We start from the raw sequence: 27,443 nt of genomic DNA, 5'->3' as shown, positions 1-27,443 counted from the left end.
AATTGATTTTTTCATTCACATTTCAAAATTTAGGTTCAATTTAAATAAAATTTGCAGTATTTTCGATTTGTTTTTAAAATTTATACTTTTTAGTAATTTTTTGAAAAATGTTTTGTCTGTAACCTATAAAAATTTCACCATTACCTTTAAGTAGTTGTATTTCTAGGCATACCTGCAAAAAAATTTAGATTTTTTATTCAAAATTTCTGAAAATATATGAGAATATATATATATTGGCACATTTTGAAATTTAGCATATTTGTTATAAGCGATAATAACGCCAAATGTGGTTTACACATTTTGTTAAAATTATTTGAAAGAATGAATGATGCACTTTTTCTCCCACTCGTGCACAATGAGGAAAATAGGCTACAATAAATTAAGAATTTAGCCAAATAAATTTTTTTAATGTAAACTAAAAACAGTGCACCAAAATAAATTTTGAAATTTCCCAAGTTCCTCAGCAAATTTTACAAAATTTATTATTTAGGCATAATTTGAGTTGTAGAATTGAAATATGAAAAAAAAAATGGTATGTCATTTTAGAAAAAGTCCAATTTTGTGTCAAACCATGTTTGTTAGAACAACGTTATATATAAATCTAATATATATTTTAAGTCAGGCTTTCAAGACAGGAAAAACACAAGTTGAATTTCGTCAATAAGCCCAGTAGAATGGGAGATAAAGAACTGCACCTTTTTTTTTTTTTTTTTTTTTTTTTTGTGTGTGTGTGTGTGTGTGCAGGGTGTATCTTTTTCGTATATTTATTTGGAATCTTTCTTCCATCTAGAAGTGATTGACTGATGGTTTTTCCCTTCCCATTTATTTTGCGCTTTGAAATTTTAATGCTGTACATTTCACAATATTTTTGAATAGTGGAATAGGAATATTTCGCTTTGTAAAGCACAAAAACGTATCCTTTAACCTACAACTTGTTTAGATGTGACGTATTGAAACAAGAATAAATTTAAAAGTAGCAAACAATATTTCTCATTTCAAATAATAAGTTGTTGCCTGAAATTTTTATTCTAAAACGCTTGCCTTTTTTTTTTTTTTTTTTTTTTTTAATTCTTTATCGAAATCATTCTAAATCCATGTAAAGACCCATTGTAATATAAAAAAAAGTAATTTATTATGTAAAAGAATGTTATCTTTATTCATGCAAGTAAAATTAAATTCTTTGCATATTTTTTTTAATTATGACAAATATAAGTATGTTTTGTAAAATAAAAGTAAAACAAAAATGGAAGCTACAATAATACATCCTAAGACTTACCGTAGTTAATACTAAACACTGTTTAAAAAACATTCATAAGTATAACAAAATTTCATTCATGCATTACACAGTTAGACATTTATAATTTATCTGTTGAATTTTGACATGTGTATGTACATTACTGAGTTAAATAATAATGCTTTATTATTAAGTAGGATAAGAATGAAATTTACTGTATTTACTGAATTTCCCCTTAATCTTCAATTTCAAACTTAAATTCAAGATTATTTCTTTTAATGTAATTTAGAGATATACCTATACAATCCCACGTTTCTGTTTGATAATTTTCATGTTCTTTCTAATAAAAGCATAACCTTGCTTCTTCCAAGCTTAGAAGCATTACTAATATCGCTCCTGTTAATTTCTGACATATTTATAAGAGTAAATAACAGGTTCCTGAATGCAAAGAGGGAAATTGCTGGAGACGGAATAGGAACAAATTTTACAGATAAGTGTACTTACAAAGAAAACTGACTGAAATTCTGTTAAACCATGTATGTCTGTGACCACATGCCAACATATTTACGTCAAACTAGCCAGACCTAGCATTTATTTAGAGCAGGTAGTAATAAATGTAGTAAAGTAGTAAAAAAAGTATCGAGTAACAAAGAATTAATACCATTTTTTCAGCAAGTAACTGTAATGCAAAAAACAAGATTACATGAAACATATCGGTGTGATGTGAAACTGACCCTATGGTGTATAAATTATATTTTGGTAAATGTTATCAATTCCATGTACAAAAGTTTTTCCTCCTCATTGCCAGATTTATCTGTCATATTTTGTTTATTCAGTAGATGCAATTATTGTAAAGAATATTATTTCAGATGTTCTGTGTTTTTTCATGGTAGTTGCTGAATGCAAGTATTTCGTTAGTGTTGTGTAACTAATACAGATAAATTTTACATGAGTGATGAGCATTCATTACTAATAAATGTACGTATGGTAGCTGACAAATATCTCATATTTCTTATTTAAAATTCTTATTTCCTTTTAATAAATGGAGTCACATATTTGTCTACATATTTTCCTATAACTCTAATTAATAAATTTTAATTCTTCATTATTTATTATTTCATTTCATTTCATTTCGTTTTTCATATTTTCAGTTATGGAGCAAAATATTGAGCAACTGGAGCAGACGAGCATGATGTCAGCTGACTTCAGGATACGCAAAACACAAGTATGTATCTTTATAATCAAAAAAAAAATTATATTTTATAATTTACCTTCTTTACCTTAATTTCTCTATAGGCTTAAATTACCTTATTACCTTCTTTTCTAACCTAAAAAAAAAAAAAATGTGGATTTGGACTTCCCATTGATATAATATGTCATCTTATGAAAGCCAAGTAGGAAATATTATCTTTTCAAAGAAATTTAAAATTTTGATAATGATAAGTTATAATCTGGATTATTTATATTTCATAAGTAAACAACATTTCTGACATACAGTTCAAATAAACATTATTAAATTGATGTAATTAAATATTATTCTCCAGAAATTCAGATTTGCTGACAGAAGAACTCATGTTCAGTGAAATCAAGTTTATAAATAATATAGAAAGTCACACTCAGCTGAATTTTCCCCCAAAATAATAATCTGGCTTAAAGCATATCCTAATAAACTCAAATGGGCAGTATTTTGAAAAGTTGGATTATTAACATTATAATTTATATCTACACAATTTAAACACATTGTCTAACTAAGAACTCTCACTTATTTGTGAATTTATTTTCTGAAAATGCATAACATTAATCAGTACAGCACATTAAAAAACTTCTAAAATAGTGACTTGGTGAGCCATTGGTAGAACAAAAGATGCAGTTGTTAAAGTTCACTGCATGATTGGTTTTATTTCAGTTTTAATGAGCACAGTATGTATTTAACTGCAATTATTATACACCTTGTCTACATGCTTTAGACGCAAATGTGAGGAACTATGGGTACATTTGAAGAAAGTTAAAAATGGGCAACGAAGTTCCTAATGTGTTCCACTCATATTGAAATTGAAGCAGTGATCACCTAATGTGTTCCACTCATATTGAAATTAAAATAGTGATCAACAATTATTATGAATGGTTTGAGCTGATCAAGATATTCAGCTTTGTAGAGAGAATAACGAATTGTATTTTGGAGGATGGAGCTGTAAATTGGAACAGTGTAAGTAACTCAAATGTTAAAATTTGATTGTTGCCATATTTTAAAATAAGAAGATGTAAAGGTTTTGTCCATGACATCTTTTCCACAATTTTTATATAATCAAAGATGAAAACTTTAAGCAGTTGAATAAGTAAGGCACATGCATCAGAAATTATGATGATGATAAATTAATATTATAATGTTTTGCATTGCTGTGATGCAACAGCCTTGGTAAGAAATGGGAATTGATGCATTTTAATCTTGGCGAGAAACAGATTGTTAGTCGAAACACATGTGCAATTCATTCATTGTCTGCAGTAAATAGTTTAATATATGCATACAAAAGCAGTTCTTTGTAAATTTGTATTTATTAGTTAATACAATTTTGCAAGCAATTTATGTAAGTAAACAACCTATAAAAACAGACCTGACATTTATTTTAAGCTTACTTTCTGATGGCCACAGTTCAACAATTACTGCTAAGAATATATCAGATATAATACCATGACTGACAGGATGGATAAATATAAATGATGCTAGGTAGAGCTACGTTTGATAGCAAACTATATTGTGCTTTGTTCCACAATTTTGCTGATTCCCTTTGAATGAAAGATTTGAAATAGTAGGCATATTAAATGTTTAGCAATAAAAAACAGAGAAAATTTTCACTAGTTAGAGAAAAACAAACTACAGCTTTTGTGCAGATGTGTAACCATAGACATTAAATGAACTAATTGCTTGCATGTATCAATAACCAACTATTTCTCACCTAAGCCCATTCTTCCCCAGCCACTATAATGTAGAAGTATCTCAATTTTAGTCATTTAGTTTCTAACATATCCTTGGTCACATTCATAAAAATGAAATTAAAAAATAGAAATGTTCATTAATTTTGGAACTTATCTCCATTACATCAGAAAAAGAAGTTTCATGCACATCTATTTTAAAATTTGCACTATGTTCATTATTTTTAAACAGTTTTCTGTATTTTACTCACAATTTATTTTACCATTTCTTATCTAAATCATCTTAATATTTTTCCGTCATATATATTTATTAGTGTGCACAGAGTGTGATTATTTTTATTCTACCATTGTTCTAAATTAAGCTGTTGCAGCTTTTGTAGTAGTTTTTAAATGATAACCTTATCATCATTTTTCAAAGCTATTTAATTATAAGAGGCCTCATAAATGTTATATAGTTTCCTGAATAGTTAAATACTATCACAGTTTCACAATACAGTTCTCATCCTCTTCAACCATATTTTACCACATGATTTTTCTCTTTTACTAGAAAATACATTTTCCTTTATAGCATTCCATGTTGTCCCAGAAGTTCGTTGAAGTTATGACAGATTACAACAAGACTCAGACAGATTACAGGGAAAGATGCAAAGCCCGTATCCAAAGGCAATTAGAGATAAGTTAGTACTATTTATAAATTAATATGAATAAATTATCTTAATATGAATTCATTTTTTCTATTTGTCTAAGATAAGTAAAATGTTATAAGCAATCAATGCTTTTTTTTGTCTGTTTTTAAGACAAAAAGTGTATTATGAAAAACCATAAATGAAATTTTAACTTATTGATTATTGTTCTGAACATTAAATATTTTCATTGATCATAATTTTAGGTAGATAAGTTTCATTGGAATGGTAACATGGTAATTGAACTAAAAAAGATCAAACTTCATCAGAAAGCCACACCACCATATACTTCACAGCAAAGCATTCCAAAACATGGCACTTAATTCAGAAGTCAAACAACAGAAATGAGGGTTATATTTTCAAATTTTCACAGGACTAGTTTCGATGATTTTACCGAACCACATTGTCAGCTGCAAAAGCGTAAATGAACGAGACTGGATGTAATGATCAGATAAGATAAGAAAGCCTGTACAGAAAGTAAGCTAGTGGCGCCATCTGATGATGAAACCATAACTAAAACATAATTTCTTTAAAGGCCGAAGGCAAAGATGGATTGGAATTAGGATTGTTAACTAGAACATAAAGATTTTTTTAATGGGAAATGCCTCTAGCATATCCAGTTCTCCAATGGAAGATATTTCTTGAATAATTTTGGTAGCTGAAAAAAATTGAAAGTGTGATTTTCGGACCAACAATGTTGGGCAACAGAAGACTTCTGTGTTTCCTTTTTTCTAACATATGCCTCATGTTCCTTGACGCGAAATTTTAAGGCTCTCTTAGTTTGGCCAATGTAAATTGAACCACACTGGCAAGGAATCCTGTAAATACCCCAGGGATTCATATCCGGAATGGGGTCCTTGAGTATGGAACTCTGAATTTTATTGATGGGAGAATAAACGACCCGAAAGTTAAATTTCTGCAAAATATGTGCAACTTTATAGCTAAATGATGGAAAGAAGGGAATAACAACAGAATTTTTATAATCTCCTAAAACAAGAGTGTGCCTTTTAGTGTGTTGAGATGAGAATTTTTTAACTGCTTGATCAATAATGTTGGGTGAAAAAGCCCCTGTCAACAGCTATTGCTTTTAAATAATTTAGTTCTTTATCAAGGGATAGTTTGGAGTAGCAAACTTGAAGAGCACGGAAAACATAGGAATAAAATGAAGCTAACTTTTGTTTAGTCGGATGACATGATTTAAAGTGTGGTGGAAGGCAAATTGATGAAAGTTTACAGTAAACCGAAGTACTGAAGTTGGATGTGTTACGTGTGACCAGAATGTCGAGAAACGGAAGAGAATTGCAAGTCTCAAGTTCAAAAGTGAACTGAATAGCAAGATCAATAGAATTCATTGTTGAAAGAACTTTATTTAAATCATCTTTATTACCTTCAAACAGGATAAATGTATCGTCTACGTAGCGGAACCATACCGGGAAGTTTAAAGTTTCAAACAATTTTGATTCATAAAAAGGTACACTCTTGTTTTAGGACATTATAAAAATTCTGTTGTCATTCCCTTCTTTCTATAAAGTTGCATAAAGTTTGTATAAAGTATATATTTTCTATGAAGTTTCTATAAAGTAGTTCTATAAAGTCCTTTCTTCTATAAAGTTGCACATATTTTGCAGAAAAGTAACTTTTGGCTCGTTTATTCTCCCATCAATATATAGGATTCCTTGCCAGTGTGGTTTAATTTACATTGGCCAAACTAAGAGAGCCTTAAAATTTCACGTCAAGGAACATGAGGCATATGTTAGAAAAAAGGAAGCACAGAAGTCTTCTGTGGGTCCGAAAATCACACTTTCAATTTTTCTGCTGCCAGAATTATTCAAAAAACATCTTCCATTGGAGAACTGGATTTTCTAGAGGCATTTCACATTCAAAAGAAATTTCTGTTCTAGTTAACGATCCTAATTCCAATCCATCTTTGCCTTCGGCCTTTAAAGAAATTATATTTTAGTTCTGGTTTCATCAACAGATGGCGCCACTAGCTTATTTTCTGTCCAGGCTTTCTTATTTTATCTGATCATTATATCCTATCTCGTTCATTTGCGCTTTTGCAGCTGACAATGATGGTTTGGTAAAACCATCGAAACTAGTCCTGTGAAAATTTGAAAATATAACACTGATTTTTCTTGTTTAACTTCTGAATTACAGTCAAAAGCCGTTAATCTAGACTCGTCGGGACTTTGGCGATTCCGGATTATCGATTTTTCCGGATTATAGATCATCAGTTTAAATCTAGTAAGATGGCATGCAGAAATTATAAAATTAAAAATATGAAACCGTAATTTATGAAATAAAGAACAATTATGATCTAAAGGGTATCAAAATTTACAAAAAAAAAGCTTAATATTTATTTGTTTACATTATTAAACATTTCTTTCAATGTAAGTCGTTTAAGTTGCTTCGTTTTTTATGTGATTCTCTTTAATTCTATAAACAGACATTCTCTTTAATTCTATAAACAGACATAATTTCTTGTTCAGTTACAAAGTTCCGCTGTTCAAGTCCTATAATATAATAGAATACCGACTAGTTTGTCAATTGAAATTTTTTCGTTTTCAATAACCTCTGTCACTTTCTTCGCTATCGGAAGCGAATTATAATGACGAGGAATTTGATTTAAATCATATCAAAGACGGAGTACATCGAGATGAAATACTACATTTAGTAAGGAATTATAAGCCAAATAAAATAAAAACATCTGCCCTGAAGATAAGGATAGTGCTGACAGATGAACTTCCAATTCATTGCGCGCTGCGGAAAGATAAACAAAGTTTACATAAACAAAGGATATGCCTTTATCCATTTTTTGCAGTAATTCCACTTTTTGTTTAATGAATTTCGAAACATACTTTCGTTTTGTAGATCCTTTACATATTAATAAATATATATCAGAAATTCTATTTGACATAATCAAAAGTTCAAGTTTACTTTTATAAAATTGCTCTAACAGTCTGAAAAAAATAATAAGCCGGATCCAATTCGAAAATTAAGGAACAACGCAATCTGCAACATTAACTGAATTAGATAATTTTAGCTTAGCTTATACCATCCATTATAAATTAAATGCACATTCGTAAACATATTTTGGGCACTCGCACATGCATATTCGCAGCCGTAAAGATGCATGCGCAGAAAGTTTGTAGCTTTGAGGTCCGGATTATAGATCATTCCGGATTTTGGGTGTCCAAATTAACAACTTTTGACTATAGTATTTGTTCTGCATGTTATTGTGTCTTAATGGCACTTCATGTTCATATATTCAGTAATTGTCTTCCATAAGGATATAATCATCATTGATAACATTTTATACATTTACAACGTAAATATATACAGTAACATATAAATAGATAAAATAAAAAAATATTGAAAGCTTTCAGATTTTATAAAATGCCCAAAAGGGTGGTTTTTATTAAACATTTTGTTTGTTATCTTTATTTATTAAATATCATGTTCTTCACACTTAAACCACATAAAAGTGAATTCAACAGCAATATCACAAAATATTTAAATACAGCATAACTTTAGAATTGCTGATAGATAGTGTCACACGCTAGAGATAAAAAATGTTCCTTTCTTTATAGTGTTGTCATTGCTCACTTTTAAATCATTGAGTTTGGTAAACAAAAATTCTCTAAAGTTTTATAAAATATTAAATAGATAATAAAACAAATTTGAAATTCAAAATTCGGGCATCCAGGTGCCTATGTTTAAGTGGAGGATTGCGTTATTCAAAATTTGATGATACCATCATCTTTTCACAATACGTGAAGCATACGTACATGCATGCAGGTTCCTCATTATGTAACATCTTTAAATATGCGGTGTGATAATATTTGGTGGCAACAATTTAAAAAGTGATACACGTTTATAGTGAACCAATGCAAAGTGCCGTTTCAAGACTTATAGCCCTTCTGGGCTAATGATCCTTTGAGCTAATAAACAAACATCTTACTTTGCCAAGAATGAATTCTGCTAGTTTCTAATAGATTTTCTTTTTACAGGTTCAATAATCTTTGTCACCATAATTTACCATATTATAAAAAACAACACATTAATTATATAATCAAACAGAATGTTATAATTAAATAAACTACATTTATGTATGCAATATTCTAAAAATCCAACTCATCAGTGTAGTGTCAGAATTAAATAAATTTAACAAATGTCCATCGAGCTCGCTTCTGTCATTCTGACCTAAATCTCTTTGAATATCACTATATTCATTTTTATTTCTTTTTTTGATGATTTCTGATATAAAAAAGCTAATACAATAATAAGCCATATTAATTATTTCCCTGTATTCAAATTTTTTTCTTTAATTTTCTTAGATGTGTACTCCAGAAAAACTACTTTTTTTCAAGCCAGTCCATGGGAAGCTTCTGTCCAGTTGTTGTTTTTATCTCAATGAATAAATTTATTCATTTAATACATCTGAAACACTAGTTAGGTCCACCAGCAAAATTTTTAATGCTCATTTGTTGAGTAATTATTTTTGTTTGAAGGTGAATTCTAACTTTTGACACCGATAATCCCTTTCTTTTTTACTCTGTTGTCTATTTCTCTAAATTGTCTTCCAAAGCAGGCCAGGCTATGACATTATTCGAACAGATCCTTTAATCTAGGCATTTTCTCTAATTCTTCTTGTTTGGGCTTCCATTGCTAAGTGTATCCCTCACTAACTTGAAATTTTCTAATTACAATTCAATTTCTTATTTCTGTCACTTTCTTCTTTGCTAAAAGCTTAAAAGCTGGTGTAAACGTTTACTTTGATTAGGAGCAATAATAATAATTTTAAAAATTCAACTATCACAAATGATAAAGTAAGCACAGCAATAAGTAAACCATAATGCAGTGCTACATGTGAAAGAATGAACACAGAACTTGGCAAAATGCAGAGAAAACCACAGATTTCAACAGAAAGTACATGCGTTACAGTGTCATTACACCGAGTGCACTGTATTGTTGTTAGGCAATTTCACGTGTGTTGGAATTTGTCCACTGTCTTAGCACTTATAACAGCCTAAAATATTGCAATTAATTCTACATTAATTATTTTGCTTTTGCCCAACTTACGATCTAAACTAGTGAAGTTCTAAAGAAAAAATAAAACTCCAGATATGCCACCCCAGCAAATAAGATGCAGAACTAACCAAATTTAAGGTAATATTAAAAAAGGGTTTGGGATAAAGTATAAAATATGTAAATTTTATTGGCATATGAATTGCATCTTTAGAATGTTTACAAGATCACTGAAGTTCATGAAAAGCACTATCTTTTATTTTCACTTTTAGTAAAATGTACAAAAATAGTACTTTTTTCAATGCTATGTATTTATCCGAAGAAATCTAAGTGCTGTATTTTTTTTTCTAAAATTTAATATAGTACTGGAGAATTTCACAGTATGTATACTTTGAGTATGAAGAGAAGAGTATTTATGGATTATTATGTAACTTTATAAAATATGCAGAAATGTATAAAGCAGTGAGAAAGTTGAGAAAAAATAACTAAAGTAGTGCTTTCTAAGTGCTACCAGGAAAATGTTGCACTTAAATATATCTTTATATATATATATATATATATATATTGTAAACTTATTCAATGATGCATGATCAGTATGAATTTATATGAACAAAATTATCTTGTTATAAAATACAGGTGTATTAACAAATTTTAGAGTTTCATTAATTTCTTTGCATAGAATGTTTCCATTTATGCTTAATTTAAATTGTAAATTAAGATACAAATTAAAAGCATCTGAATTTTTAATTATATTATGTTCTGTTATTAATTATTTTGTTCTGGAATAACTGTAAACAAAAAATAAATAAAATTTAAATAATGACTAAAAGTGCGAACTTCATTTTTTACATATTTTCAGATTTTATTATTTTCTTGAACTGAATTTATATATTTTTGCTGTAACTTTTCGAGTTTTAATTGTAGCATAATAGCAATAGTTCAGTTGCTATTACATAATAATTATCACATGCACTGTTTGTGATTTCTAATGATATTTTATCTATGTTCTCTATTTTAAATTAAAGAGATTTTTTTAGATACCTAATTTGTTATCTAGTTAATATTCCATCAGCCATTCATTCAAAAAATATTTTTAATTTTGATGTGTTAAGTAAAACTGAATGTGTAATTATATTAAAAAAAATAAGAATGCTGCAGAAAATATACATTGAAAGGCTTTAAGCACATTTAAAGCACTGAACTTTCTTATGAGTTTTTATCTAATGTAATCAAGCAGCATTGCTATATTTGCGTTTTATTGAAATAAATATAAAATTTTGTATCTAGTTTTCATCACATAGTGTGATCTGTTCTGATTTCTGATCTGTTTTTAAAATTATTTATACATTTTTAGCTGGAAAAGTCACAACAAATGATGAATTAGAAGAAATGTTAGAAAGTGGAAATCCTGCAATCTTTACACAAGGAGTATGTATTTTAATACTTATTTTATTATGGTTATTATATGCTTACTTTTTCTGCTGTTATAAAATATTTGTTATTATATAATTCTTGTTTCTTTTTCATAGATCATTATGGAAACACAACAAGCGAAACAAACACTGGCAGATATCGAAGCTAGGCATGCTGATATCATCAAACTGGAGAACAGTATTAGGGAGCTTCATGACATGTTTATGGATATGGCTATGCTTGTGGAAAGTCAGGTGAGCTTCTTTCAAAATTCTGCATTCTTGATATAGCCTGTTTCTTCTAAATATTTTTTAATCATTAATCTAAATATTTGGTGCCACCCAGACAGTAATGTGGCTAATGATGCTATGTTGACTGCCATACCTATGGGCCCTTATTTAAACCTCTATGTTATGTTACGTAATGCATTACATTTCAAACAATGGCTAGCTCAGAAGGGATTCATAAGTCATCTACCTGATGAGTTAACAGCTATCTTATCATAAATGGAACACTTCAAATTTTTTAAACTTAAGGGAAAAGGTTTATTTACACTTAAGTACAAGTTAAAAGAATCAGAAATATCTGTTTAGCTACATCATACAAACATCATTCTTAGCTATCTCAACCGCAACTCCTCGTTTCTCCCTGGCGTCCCATGACATCAGTCTCTATCTGGCCTTTTATTTGTTGGCGTAATAATGCCGTTCCCAGCACTCTAAGAAGGCAATGCTGCTTGTAAATGTATAGTGTCTGTATGGCTTGAAAGCATTCAAAGTATAAGACAAGCCTCTCAAATGGTTTGGTAGTAAGGGAAGAAGGGTGGGAGCAGAACCGTAGCTAGGGTTTTCAGCGCCCAGGGGCAGCTGAAGATTTTGCGCCCCCTTCTATGTGCCAAGAATAGGAAATATTTCATTCTAAAATGTCATAATATCAAACTGGCACCCCCTAGATACTGCGCCCGGGGACAGATGTCGCCCCTTGCCCGAACCTAGCTACGCCCCTGTGTGGGAGGTCCTTAGACCTATTCTTTGGGCTGCTGGATGCTCAAGGCTTGAGTCAACGAGAGATGAATTCTTGCAGTTCTTGTCATGATGAAATCCATGGCTTTGTTCTAATTAGGTCAGACAAGTGAGGTTAGCGAAACAATATCAACTTTTTTTTTCTCTTGGAAAATGTTAATTATTTTTATCTATGCATAATGATTTAAATAACTGTCTTTGTAAATCTATAAAGTAACTGAAAAGAAATTAGTTTTAAAAACATTTCTCTTTTTTCTTTTTTAAAAAATAAAGAGTTTCATATAAAATTTATAAAATATTATGCAGTTTGTTACTATTTTTGTGAAACTTAATTCCACTTCTCAGTGTTACAGCTCTTTTACTAATATTTTATAACCATATAATACATTGACACTGTGAAAAGTATCTATGAAAAAAAAAAACAGGAGGTGCTTATTAAAATAATTAGCTGATGTGATAGCAGTGAATGGAAACTCTTGTAGCTTAAAAAAACTTTGAATTTCCAGGGAACATTCACAAAAATTTGAGTCTTATATTTCATTTATTTTTAGTGTTCAGCTAACATTTTATGCATTTAACATGTTGACTGTTTATTTTCATTCTAGGGTGAAATGATAGATAGGATTGAATATCATTGTGAACATGCTAGAGATTATATAGAGACAGCTGTTCAAGACACCAAAAAAGCTTTGGCCTATCAGAGTAAAGCTCGAAGAGTAAGTATAACCTTCTCTTGTGAAAATTTCAAATATTTAGTCTCTGAAGTACAGATATATTTGTAAATCGTATTTAGATTGCTTATTTGACATTTATTTTTTGATGAGATATTTAGAAAGAAATTTTATGGAAAAAAATGTTGAATAACATTTTATTCTCACATGATTACTCTTTGCTGTGCAAGCTAGTTATTTTCCTAATCCAACTGTTTAACCTTAGATATATTGATTTATATTCATATATTATATATAATATATTAATTCATATTCATATATTATATATTATATATAAATATTATATATAATATATAAAGAATAATACAGACTAGTATACAACTGTAAATTTTGTTCTGAAGTTCTAGATGTAGTATACAAAATTTTTAATCAGGGGTTTATAATTAATTTATTTACTATAATTTGTAATCAGTTTTTAATGTTTCAGTGTGCAGGATATCAAGGAATGTCATTTATCATGAAATATTTTAAGTATTGGGATTATTTAATTTTGTGTCTAATTAATGAATATAAAATTCATTCTACACAAAGAGTGAATTTTAGGGGTTAGCTGTTTAGTTTTCTGTTAGCAAAAGTCAGTTATGATGTTTTACAGAGGTTGTTCATAAGCTTTTTAAACAATTTCCATTGTATTTACAGAAATATTTTACCTAAAATTGTGTTGTAAATGTTCTGTTTGATAACCCTTATTCTTCTACCTTTATACACAATAATTTCCAGAACAAAACCTTTTGTAGTATCAGAAAAGGTATTTTATCTGATTTTCCTTGAACAGCTTTCCAAAGTCTAAAGGCTCGTCCACACGAGTACGCTTGCGACGTAGTTGACGCAACTTTTTTGACGCCAGTGTAAATTCGCGTGACGCAGAAGACGTAAAACTGAGTTCACTCCTGTTCAGCTGTTTCGCCTGTGACGTGCACGAATAGTCAATAGCCGACCGAGTTCTTATCTTGTGTCATAATCAGAAAACCTTCTTGCTTACTCGTTTCAATATGCCGTCAGAACCACACAGAGATGAATTTTGCTTAGAAATATCATAACTGTATGCAGCAATAAAATAATCAGCATTGTTCACACCATCTTCAGATTTCTTAAACCGTATATATTGGTATAAATATAAAATTCTCATTAAAGGGGAAAACTGTATATTTATAAAGCAATGATCCGACCAGTATATCCATATGCTTCACCTGTTTATAACACCGTAAGTAATAGGAACCTAAATTAATTGCAGTTTCTACAAAATCAAAGTTTCTGCCTTACAAAATTCTCCTTAATTCTTATAAATATTGGCTATATCATGTGTAATAAAAAGCTAACAACTTCTAAAATAAAGCAGTTGACTGTGAAAGGGTATTCAATAAAATACAATTACGAATTTTTGGAGGAAAGTTACAACTTGTGTCATACAGCAGTCATTTAATTAAGTGTAATTAAATTACCTTTGCAGTGACTTCTACTTGTTACATTATTTTTCACAAATACTGCTATAACAGATAGCTGAGTGGTCAGCGCGCTGCTTTGCAAATGGAACGGTGGCGAATTCGAACCTCACCCGTAGACAGTATATAATTCAGTTAGCTTTTCTCATTTTGAAACGTGTTTCTTATACTTAATCATGAATCATTATATTCTTATTTTACCTATTATTATTATTATTGTTGTTTTCATTTCTTATTTTATTCATTATTATTATTGTTTTTAATTTAATTTAAAAATGTGCATTGCAAATAGAAACCCTTATGTAATAATATATCTACATCTCTTTATCATATATCATCTATAAATTCTCTCTTTATTTTTACTTTATTGCATATTTTATCATGCACATAATTTCTCATAAACTGTCCAAAGTTTGAACCTCATTCTAAATTCAAAAATAAATAAAAAGAAAAACAAAAGACCAAGGGAGGGGGAGTTAAAAAAATATGAAGTTGGTTTTATTATGTGGTGGATGGTGTATATAAAGAGAATTAAGTAATTTAATTCTCTTTATATACACCATCCACCATTTAAGAATGGTGGATGGTATATATAAGAATTAAATTACTTAAGAAAATTAAGTAATTTAATTCTCTTTATATACTGTATTTTGCATCTAATGGTTCTGTGAGACTAAAGGTGCATCCAAGAGATAATACGAGGTTTTGTTAACAATAACAACATTTATTTACAAGAAAATATACGAAAATTTCAATCAATTAGATATATTATTAGGCATCTCTGCCTTCCACGTCTTACACCTTTAGTATCCTGCCTGCCACTGACTATTAGGACGAACGCAGCGCCCTATAGTCAGAATGACGCTGGAAATACGTAATACTCCCCACCTGAACTCACTTGAGTTCACTTACCATTGAATTTTAACTAAATTTACATTCAGGAACCATTTAAAATTACAAGAATAAAAATATAAATAGCATATTATATCAAATACAAAGCTTCAAAATTATTCAGTGACTTAACATACAAAAACCAATTACACTTTTAACTTCCAAAGAAAAATTTTCAAATATCAAGCATTAAAATATAAGCACAATTAAACTATCATTAATACACAGATAGAACATTAACAGGTTGCAACTCAATTAAACTAACACAATTAAGGATTAATTTCCAAATTATACACAAGTTGTACTGAGCGTCTTATTTGTCCTTTAGGAGTCTGAATAAGAAGAGAACGAACTTTTCCATCTCTTCCTGGATATAGCTCTAAAATTTTTCCCATCATCCACATATTTCTGGGATAACGCTCATCATTAATCAAAACAATATCATTCACTTTAAATGAAACTATTTTACCTGGTTGTGGAGAAATATAAGCTGATCTTAGATTAAGTAAATATTCCTTTCTCCACCTGTTCCAGAAGTGATTCAAAAGTGTTTGCTGATATTTATATTTCTTTACCAAAGAATTCCTATTAACATTTAAATTTTCATTTTTATGTTTTATTACAGGTAAAGACACCAATCTTTTACCAATAAGAAAATGAGAAGGGGTGAGTGGAGAGGGTTCTGAGGGTTCGTTGTACAGATACGTGATAGGCCTGGAATTAATCAGAGCTTCAATTTCCGAAAAAACAGTTTCCAATTCCTTCAAAGATAGAGAGGATCGTCCAACAATTTTCTTTAAGCAGGTTTTAACCGTCCGTATCTGTCTCTCCCAGAAACCTCCCCACCATTGACTTTTTTCAACTATAAAATTTCAAACTATACCTTTAGAAGCAAACAAATTTTTAACTTGATCATTATTTATCTGATTCCACCATTTTTTCAATTCACTATTTGCTTTTTTAAAAGCTTTGGCGTTATCAGAATATATAGTGGAACATAATCCTCGACGAGAAACAAATCGTCGGAATCCTAACAAAAAGGAATCAGCACTTATGTTAAGAACTACTTCTAAGTGGATAGCTCTTGTCACTGCACAGCTGAATATAAGTAAATAACACTTTGAATTAAAATCACAAACAAAAAATGGTCCGGCAAAATCCACACCGCATACATCAAATGGTGGATGCTCTTGAATTCTATCAGGCGGTAAAGGGGCAACCACCTGCATTCCAGATTTCACTCTGAATCGTCTACAAATCAGACAGTTATTTAACACTTTTTTCACAAATTGACGACCTTTAACAATCCAGAATTGTTCTCGTAAATGTGTTAAAGTTGCATCAACACCTAAATGGCACATTTTAGTATGAGAATCACAGATAAGTAGTTCCACAAATTTATCATTAGATGGAAGAAGCCAAGGATGTTTGGCTCGCATATCGTTACTTGAAAACTGTAAACGTCCCTTTAAACAAAGTAAGTTATTATCATCAAGTTCAGGATTCAAATTAAATATGCGTGTACTCTTATCGATAGTTCCTTTAGAAAGAAGTTGGGTAACTTCTGTACTATAATGTTTGAATTGAGTAGCTTTGATCCAAAAACGCAAAGCTTGCTCGAGTTCTGGAGCACATATAGGTCCATTTAATTTTGTAGAATTAGGTTTAGAATTGTGCACAAACCTTTTAATCCAAGCAGTAACATGCAGTAATCTACTTAATTCGCTGAAGTCATTAACGTCCAGTAACGACGACATAGGTAAGTTTCCATTAGCTGAACTGGTTACCATGGAATTAACCAGTGTAGTCCGTCGCTCTTTCACTACAACGCGTTCATCACAGATGTCATTAAAATGTTGTAGCGATTCTTGAAGAGGCCATGAGTAAAGTGGTTTAGACAACCAAACAGGGCCTGACCACCACAGAGAACTTGTAAGAAATCTCCTAGCTGATTCTCCTCTAGTAGTAAGGTCTGCGGGATTGTCGGAGCCACTGAAATGGTTCCAACACTCTGGTAGAGTCAGCGACTGCACTTGAGCTACTCTGTTGGCGACAAATGGTTTCCATTGTTTAGAAGATCCTTTCAACCAATGAAGGACGATTTGAGAGTCGCTCCAAAAGAAAATTTGTTTCGCGAAATTAGGAAATAGACCTTGTAAATAATTTCCTAAACGTGCAGCGAGGAGAGCTGCCATTAACTCTAATCTTGCAAGAGTCAAAGTTTTTAAAGGAGCAACTTTACTTTTTAACATTATAAAGCTCACTTTGATTTGGCCATTGTAATTCACGTACCTTAGGAACGCAACAGCCCCATATGCCTTGGGACTGGCGTCACAAAACACATGAAGAGAAACTTCACTTATTTCTACACTTTCAAAAAACCTTCTTTCAATAGATACTGATTCAAGTTCACAAAGTTCAGAACACCAGGTTCTCCATTTATTTTGTAGGTCACTTGGTAAATCTTCATCCCATTGTAGACCACGTTCCCACATCTCTTGCAGAAGAATTTTCACAGTGATTACAAAGGGACTGATCAGTCCACATGGATCAAATATCTTTGAAATAACTCTCAAAACGTGACGCTTGGTGATTCTAGCATCAATGGAATCCCTAACATCTCTTAAATCTAATTTAATTTTATCCTCAATCGGATCCCACTTCAATCCCAAGAAACCTGTTCCTTGCCCAAAGTCAGTATTTTCCTCATATCCGTTTTCATTCCAAAGTTTATACAATTCCGGACAATTAGTTTTTAATTTCCTCAAATGAAATCCCGCTGCTTTTAATATCTTTATTGCCGTAGATGTTAAATGATAAGCATCTTGAACGGTATTGGCTCCATAGCAGAGATCATCAACATAAAGAAAAGAATTTAACATGTCATAACATTTTGGATGAAGTTCCTTAAATTTCTTTATGTGAAATTGCAAAACACACTGCCACTGACTATTAGGACGAACGCAGCGCCCTCTAGTCAGAATGACGCTGGAAATACGTAATACTGTATTCCAAACCAATTTTATAAATCCTAATTTTCATACAATATAGAATTTGCAAGTCTGTCAAACTGGTCGATACTCATCCTAAAGTAATTTTAAAAAAAATAATAATTCCTACTTAGGTCCACAAAGAAAAGTTAAAAAAATACAAAAATAAATAAATAAATAAAAATACAAACAGAATTTTTTTAAATTAAAAATTTTAATATGTGAAAAAGCTGTATTAACATCAAGTGTTATCCACTACAAGTTTAAAAAATTGTATTTGAACTTGAGTGGATGAAAAAAAAAGTATTTTATTAACGACTGAAAATTTGAACAAGATATACGGAGAGTGTGAGCTAATAGTAGGAATTTAATAATTCCGGATATTCATTTCGCAAACGAGGCAGTAAAGAAAAAAAAAAATTCTTTGAACATTTTGCTCTAAATAAATCTTTCGGAACCATTCTCGTCATTTTTTTTTTGCGTTTTTGCCTTTGCTTAATGAAGTAAAGTTTCAGCTATCAAAAAATCATTTGATTTGGGCAACTTGCCGCAAACATATAGAAGCACAGCAAAGTAACAAAATACAGCTCCGTTGACGCTATATTAAAGCGCCACGTGATTTTTGCGCAAAATAATTCTATTGGTTAAACGCACTCTTCACAAGTGTACTCGTTTGGACGCTTTTTCGCTGGTAACATAAAAGCGCGTTCGTCAGCTATGTTTCGAGTGGAGTCGTGTGGACAAGCCTTAAGGAGGGTTGTAGAATGCTTGAATAATCTGCTATTTAAAAGTCCAAAAGTGCAAAAATCCCTGGATGATGACATGAGATTTAGTAGGGATATGAGTGAAAGATATGGCCTTTATACCCATTTCTTGTTCCATTGTTTCCTAGAAATTAAAAGTGGACTTTGATTTGTGACTGCTTGTTTTATCTTGAAGCAGTTCTAATGATTGATGGCACTGTGAGTGAAGAAAAGGTATTTCAGATTTAAAAATTGGGCATTCAAATATCTTCCTAATAAATAATATGCAAAGTTGATATGAACATTTTTCTCCACTCTCTTTATTTTTAATTTGTCATTATATGAAAAGCAACAACACTAATTAAATCCCCTTAGAAAACGTTCTTTAGATTCTTTGAACCATGCTTTAAGATTTTTGTCTCCTTTTCTCCTCTTTCTTTGATGATAATAAATGGATCTCATTTTATTGCTGTCATTTAAACACACCCGAGATTGATCTATTATGATAACATTTTTCCATATTTTCCTGAATAAATGTTTCACATAAAGAATTCTGCAGTGCTTTCTGCATTTGGTGATATATCATAAAGAAAGACTATGCACATTATGTTTTTTCTCCTTTTTAAGATTCAAATCAGCATTGTTTTCTTTGCTTACAACTGATACTGAGCATAATGATTTTGCAGCTGTCTTTTGACTTGGCAGATTTTTTTTAAGCATTAAAGGTCATACCTTTGCAACATTTGAAATGTTTCATTATTTTTTTATATGTATTTGGAACAATTTTTCCATTTAAAGCCAAACTTTGATGCTTCTTTCCTTTCTTGTTGACAATATTACCTATTGCAGCTTTAAATATCAAAAAGCCATGGCTTTCACAGGATTTTTTAATAACTAGATACGAATCATTTTCTTCAGAAAGAGCACAAACATAGCCATCCAACCACTGCTTCCCTTAAAAGTGCCGTTTTGCATGAAAACAAAACTGTCAAGAAACAGATGATAATTTAGACTTTCAAAAATATGTTTACAATTTTTAAAAAATTTTCAAAGTGGACAATTTTTTATAGCAAAGTAAAGTTGTCTAAAACAGCGGTCGTCGTCAGTCCATAGAACTTCACGGATCACTACACATATAATTTTATATTTGGTGGACCACTAATATGAATTAAAAATAAGGCAAATACATTTACACGATAATAATCAGCAAACTACACATATTTCTTACTGATCACAAAAAGGGAAAATGTCATTTTAACTATATATGTTCAGACAGACTTTTATGTGTTCTGAGTCACAGTCAGTTCAACATACAAAATCTGGCTGAAAAGTTTTAAGACTGTTTAAATATTAACTGTCTGAATGGCACTCTCTATTTGTAACAAAAGAACTATTTAGTAAAAACCATTTTGATTCTAGTCTGCTAATTGCATTAGGATGAGTTGAGTTGTTAAGGAGAAAATTATTGTGTTTAAATGTTATTTACGTTAGTGATGGAATTATATCGGAACAAAGATGAGCAATAAAGTTTTGTTTTTAAAAGTGACACAACTGCTAGCAAAAGTTATCAAAAGGTGCAGAACACTTATGCTGAAGAGAGTTTCTCATGTTTTAATGTGCTTTTATGGTTTGGTAGATTTCAAGATGGTAGAGATGGCATAAAAGATGATAAAAGGACATCTTCACACAAGCCGAACTTGCCCGAATGTCAAAGCTGTCCGTGTTGTGTTTAATCAGTATCATTGATTAATGATTAGAATGCTTACAGAACATTTAAAATTGATAAAGAAAATCTCCATACAGTAATTGTTGAGGATTAAAGAAATTGTGTGAACGTTTTGTTCTGCATTCATTACTAACAGAACAAAAGGATGATTGAGTGGTGTCTTGTCAGGTTCTTCTTGACATGCAAAACCACGATTCAGACTTTTTAAAACAAATCATCACAGGCGATAAATCATGATGCTTCACCTGCAATCCAGAAATGAAGAGAGAGAATGCAAAGTGGATTGGCCAAAATTTGCCAAAGCCAAAGAAAGTGTGTTTCTAAAATTCCAGGATGAAGACAATGTTGGTGTTTTTTTTTTTTTAACTGCAAAACAGTGAATGTGGTGTTTTACATGGTTATATTGGATCAGCTATTGAAACACATCACACATGTGTATCCAGACTTTCATGCAAACAAAACCAGCTGCACAATAACATGCCATTCTACAATAAAACTGTTATTCATGCATTTTTTGGGAGGGGAAGTAGCTGTGCTACAACACCACCTCTATTCGCAAGAATTTCACCACCAAATTACTTAACTGAAATTAAAGCTGAGACCATCAATTCAACAATATCAAGATGATCCAACAAAACATTGAGGGAGCTAAGAGGCCTTCCTGCAGAGGACTTCCAACACACCATGGAAGGCTTGCAGATCGTGCCAGCCAACATATAACTTCTCAAGGGTTCTATGTAGAATATATGGTAAAAAAAAATTTACTGCACTCATTTTTTTTTTTTTTTTTTTTTTTTTTTTTTTTTTTTTTTTCAAGCTCAGTCCCAAAGCTTTCCAACCAGACTGTGTAATCATCAAAAATCAGCTTTTTGCTTCAAATCAGTTTCCTCAGATTTTTTTTCATGGGGCATTTTTATTCAGACTTTTATCAGATACCATTGTTAGCATATACAGTTTCTGCTGGACTTCAAAATCAACATGATAATTTTCAGTCCCCCTGAAATGTTGGAGCAGTGCAAAGTTGGAAGACTATTATCTTCATAAATTTTATCTTCAATTAGAGCAGGAATGATATTTTTCAAAAACAGTTTCCTGTAAGGCTGCTATCACACGTTGGTTTGTTTCGGAAGAACAACTGTTTGGAAAAATTTTTTCTGCTTTGTCACAACAGCCAATCAGCACAGATCGCTTTGGGGTTAACGCAGGGGAAACTGGTTCCCCATTACAAACAAGCTGATAGCATTCAAAGCTGATAGCTGATTGGTTAAAAACGAACAACCTGCAATTTTTTTGGAAAGGACGGAAAAAGTCGCGCGTCTTTCTTTCAATAGTAAACCAGGCAGAAAAATTATCCGAAACAGTTGTTCGTGTGAAACAAACGCCATGTGATATGGGCCTAACTGGGTGTAAACTAATATGATCCATTGATCAAGAAGCTGAAAATAAGCCATATTTTCCATATGTGTTTCTTTTGTCCATACTCTCTTTCAGCAAACAAAATTCCGAGAAATGCATACCCATGAGAGAAACCTCATCTCTTCCTTAGGAAATCAGTTTTTTTTTTAAACAAACAGTGTCCCAAGAGAATCGTAGTACAATTGTACGCTGTTTTAGCTGATCTTGTGGTATTGCTAAAATGAGAAAGTGTAAGCAAGAGTCATCTATGTCTTCCTGAGGCGTTGGTAGTTTGTTTACATACAGAACTCGGAAATATGCAAAGGCAGACATCTGTTTACATAATTGCACATTTAAGGATTCATCATCTGTTTACATAATTCACAGTTGAAAAACTGATGAGAGCTGAATTTGAATGCTCTGTTTGGAATAAACAATCTTGGCTGGTCATCATATGGATGTTAAAAAAAAAAAGCATAAATTGCGATAATAAGGTGTATAACTGGAGAAGTGTTTGGAATTTTTTGTATCAGTCATTGGGATAGAATGGTGGACATAGTAAGTAGTTGTCATATGAACATCAAGGGCATTGTAAGTTAAATGTATTTAACTATGTATGTATCAATTGAATATACTATTAAAGAAAGCAAAGCAAGTTTAAATTACTAACAAGGGAATTTATTACACATTTTAAGTTATTATGGATTGATGAAATTTGGAAGCAAAGTTATTGTGCATTGTTGAATCGCTGCATTTCAAGAATTTGCTATTTATAAATTCATACGAAAGAAAAAGAGCTAAAGTTTCATACAGTAGCAACACTTGCTAAGTCACCTCTCGCTGGAGTATTCTCTTGCAACCATTGTTCCATGTAATATGGAAAAGACAACAACAACTTGCTAAGTCACATCGATGATGAATACTTTATATCCTAATTTAACATAACGTAATAGTTCTGAAATTTTAGAGACTCTGTTGAAGTTTTGAGGTTCGAATCCCGCGAACGGGCTGGCTGCATGGATGTTTTCATGATTTTCCCCATGTTTAACGTGTACACAAGCCAGTTTCCCTTAGAAAGTCCTCCACGAAGGCATCCCTCCTCTTAGGAAGATAGCCCTCGAAGCTTTGCTGTAATTAAAATAACCTAACCTAACCTGTTGAAGTTATTTCTAATATCAACAAAAGAAAAAAAAACTTGTAAAATGTGATTTTTTTAAAAAAACTGCAATCTATGAAAATCTAAAATTCAAAACTTGCATGAAAATCATTTGAATCATTGGTAAATTGTGATTTGCATCTTATTTTGAATTAATGTGTGACAGAGAATATTGGTACTAATTGTGAAGCTTTCCTTGTTAGAATAATGCTGAGATATTAACACTAGAATTACGGTGGTCTTTGTATACCTAGAATTACGGTGGGTGTCATTTTGACCACTTGATAAGATATCTGCATATTTCTGTTTATGATATTATATATTTGTGAAAAAGCAATTAAAATAACGTAAATTACGACAACTACAGTTTATTTTAAAGAATATAGAGACTTTGCAGGTATGTAGTCAAATAATGAACAAGCATTTAAATATTTCCATCGGAAAATGTAATATCCCCCCCCCATTTTCAATAGTTTACATTTCAGTAACACAGAAAATCAAATATATAAATATTTACACAAATTTTTCCAAAAAAAGTGGTTTTTAATCCAAATATTAAAGTATTTTAAAACAAACTTTTTGCTATAAAGAGTACAGTCAAAAGTCGTTAATTTGGACACCCATAATCCGGACCTCAAAGCTACAAACTTTCTGCGCATGCGTCACATTGACACATGCACATAGGCATTTACGTGTGCACGTAAGACCTTTATGGCTGCGAATATGCATGTGCGCATGCGAATAATACGTTTACGCAAGCGTGTTTAATGTATAACGGGTGGTATAAGCTAAGCTAAAATTATCTAATTCAGTTAATGTTGCAGATTGCGTTGTTCCTTAATCTTCGAATTGGATCCGGCTTATTATTTTTTGCAGACTGTTAGAGCAATTTTATAAAAGTAAGCTTGAACTTACGATTATGTCAAATAGAATTTCCGATATATATTTACTAATATGTAAAGGATCTACAAAGCGAAAATATGTTTCGAAGTCCATTAAACAGAGAGTGGAATTGCTGCATAAAATGGATAAAGGCATATCCTTTGATTATCTAATCATTCTGAAATATGTTTATCAATTTCATACTGCTCTGCGGGGGGGGGACGCCACGGCGCGCAATGAATTCGAAGTTCATCTGTCAGCACTATCCTTATCTTCAGGGCAGATGTTTTTATTTTATTCGGCTTATAATTCTTTACTAAATATAGTATTTCATCTCGATGTACTCCGTCTTTGATATGATTTAAATCAAGTTCATCGTCATAATTTGCTTCCGATAGTGAAGAAAGGGACACAGAGGTTATTGAAAACGAAAAACTTTCAACTGACAAATTAGTCGGTATTCTCGACACAGCAATTATAGGACTTGAACAGCGGAACTTTGTAACTAAACAAGAAATTATGTCTGTTTAATAGAATTAAAGAGAAAATATTATCACATGAAACGAAGCAACTTACATTGAAAGAAATGTTTAATAAAGTAAACAAATAAATATTAAGCATTCTTCTTGTAACATTTATACCCTTTATATCATAATCACTCTTTATTTCATAAATTACGGTTTCATATTTTTAATTTTATAATTTCTGCATGCCATCTAACCAGATTTAAACTGATGATCTATAATCCGGAAAAATCGATAATCCGGAATCGCCGAGTCCGGATTAACGACTTTTGACTGTACATAGAAATAGAAATATATAGAAATATTTTATTTCCAGATAATATATTAGTCAGCGCAGCAATTAGCACACATGCTTATCTTTCTGATTTTTTGTGTACAATATCCACATACATATTTATTACAGTTGTCGCAAATATTAGAAGTTTTGTTACCATTGCATTTCCTTGCTTGACATTTCTTCCTCCTTTTTTTTTTTTTTTTTTTTTTTTTTTTTTTTTTTTTTTTTTGTTTTTGAGTGTATTGAATCTTGTCCATCCACAAAGCCACTTGAAGAGAGAACAAATTTGTTTTTACTAGATATATATTCTTCTCTTAGTTCTTCTGCCAAACGCAATAGAAAATCCCTTCTGCTGATATTTTCTTTTGTAACTTCCTTATACAGAATCCACGCATTTATGCCTGCTAAATCCAAAATATTGTAGAATACATGTACTGGACAATGGCGTGATGGTGCTTTCACGAAGTACTTTCTTGCCATTTGATCCAAAACATCTACACCGAATTTTGTAGAATTGTAAAACTGCGATGATGAATACTTTATATCCTAATTTAACATAACATAATAGTTCTAAAATTTTAGAGACTGTGTTGAAGTTATTTCTAATAAAAGAGAGAAAAACTTGTAAAATGTGATTTTTTTAAAACTGCAAAATATGAAAATCTAAAATTCATAACTTGCATGAAAATCATTTGAATCATTATTGAATCATTATTAAATTATAATTTGCATCTTATTTTGAATTAATGTGTGACAGAGAATATTGGTACTAATTGTGAAGCTTTCCTTATTAGAATAATGCTAAGATTTTAATATTTTTATGCATGACATATTGTAATATTTTAAAGCAGCTTTGAGATTTCAAATCTCTGTGCCAATGATGTGTAGTTCATCTCACGTTTTAAATGATATATATAAAAGACAAAATTGTCATAGCATAGAAACTGCAATAATTGTTTATTATTTGTATTATTACTTTATGGATTCATATTGCAATTGAAAAACACTTTATAAACCACAAAATTTAAAGTATAAATATGATCATTTTAATAAATTTAAAATTATTTTATATTTTAAACATTTTCTGTGTTTACTGTATACAAATAAAGTGTTTTTATTTCATGCATTAGTTCATTTAATAGAATTTATTTAAAATTCTAAATTAAAGGAAACTGCATATTGAAATAAACTGGCTTTCATCTATGAAACAGAATATTGACGTTCATATTTAAAGCAACGCAAAAGCTTGTCACCTGTTGAATCAAGAAAATATTTGATTAACTTGGAATTTTTTATGATAATTAATAGTAAATACATATTTCTGGCTGTGGTCCATAGCAAAATAACTGTTTATTTTATTATTTATTATACAGTCAAAAGTCGTTAATTCGGACACCCATAATCCGGAATGATCTATAATCCGGACCTCAAAGCTACAAACTTTCTGCGCATGCGTCGCTTTGACGCATGCGCGTAAGATCTTTACCGCTGCGAATTTGCGTGTGCGCGTGCGCAAAATACGTTTACGAATGCGCGTTTAATGTATAACGGACGGGATAAGCTAAGCTAAAATTATCTAATGATCTATTTCAGTTAATGTTGCAGATTGCGTTGTTCCTTAATCTTCGAATTGGATCCGGATTATTATTTTTTGCAGACTGTTAGAGCAATTTTATAAAAGTAAGCTTGAACTTTCGATTATGTCAAATAGAATTTCCGATATATATTTACTAATATGTAAAGGATATACAAAGCGAAAGTATCTTTCGGAGTCCATTAAACAAAAAGTAGAATTGCTGCAAAAAATGGATAAAGGCATATCCTTTGTTTATCTAAACTTTAACGTTTGTTTATGTAAACTTTAACGTTTGTTTATCTAAACATTGTTTATCTTTAACACCGGGCGGTGTGCAATGAATTGGAAGTTGATCCAGCACTATCCTTATCTTAAGAGCAGATGTTTTTATTTTATTTGGCTTATAATTGCTTACTCAATGTAGTATTTCATCTCGATGTGTCTTTGATATGATTTAAATCAAATGCCTTGTCATTATAATTCGCTTCGGATAGCGAAGAAAGTAATAGAGGTTATTGAAAACGAAAAAATTTCGATTGACAAATTAGTCGGTATTCTCGACACAGCAATTATAGGATTTGAACAGCGAAACTTTGTAACTGAACAAGAAATTATGTCTGTTTATAGAATTAAAGAGAATGTATTATCACATAAAAAACGAAGCAACTTAAACAACTTACATTGAAAGAAATGTTTAATAAAGTAAACAAATAAATATTAAGCTTTTTTTTTTGGTAAATTTTGATATCCTTTAGATCATAATTGTTCTTTCTTTCGTAAATTACGGTTTCATATTTTT

At 30.8% G+C, this 27,443-nt stretch overlaps 1 protein-coding gene across 3 annotated transcripts in view; it reads left to right on the top strand.

Moving 5' to 3' along the window:
* The window catches only part of LOC118198019 (syntaxin-1A-like), a 380,391-nt gene that overhangs the window by 335,604 nt on the left and 17,344 nt on the right, over positions 1-27,443 (top strand). For all 3 annotated transcript variants that reach the window (XM_085816457.1, XM_085816453.1, XM_085816458.1), the window contains 5 exons: positions 2,386-2,459; positions 4,734-4,842; positions 11,231-11,304; positions 11,406-11,543; positions 12,917-13,027. In XM_085816457.1, coding sequence (XP_085672583.1) covers positions 2,386-2,459; positions 4,734-4,842; positions 11,231-11,304; positions 11,406-11,543; positions 12,917-13,027 — 506 coding nt within the window. The remainder of the gene's footprint in view (positions 1-2,385; positions 2,460-4,733; positions 4,843-11,230; positions 11,305-11,405; positions 11,544-12,916; positions 13,028-27,443) is intronic.

This window comes from Stegodyphus dumicola, chromosome 1 (assembly GCF_044657685.1).
Source record: "Stegodyphus dumicola isolate Sdum_Otavi_A_Nest chromosome 1, ASM4465768v1".
Classification (NCBI taxonomy): Eukaryota; Metazoa; Arthropoda; class Arachnida; order Araneae; family Eresidae; genus Stegodyphus; species Stegodyphus dumicola.
This window is presented reverse-complemented; position numbering and strand designations above follow the sequence as displayed.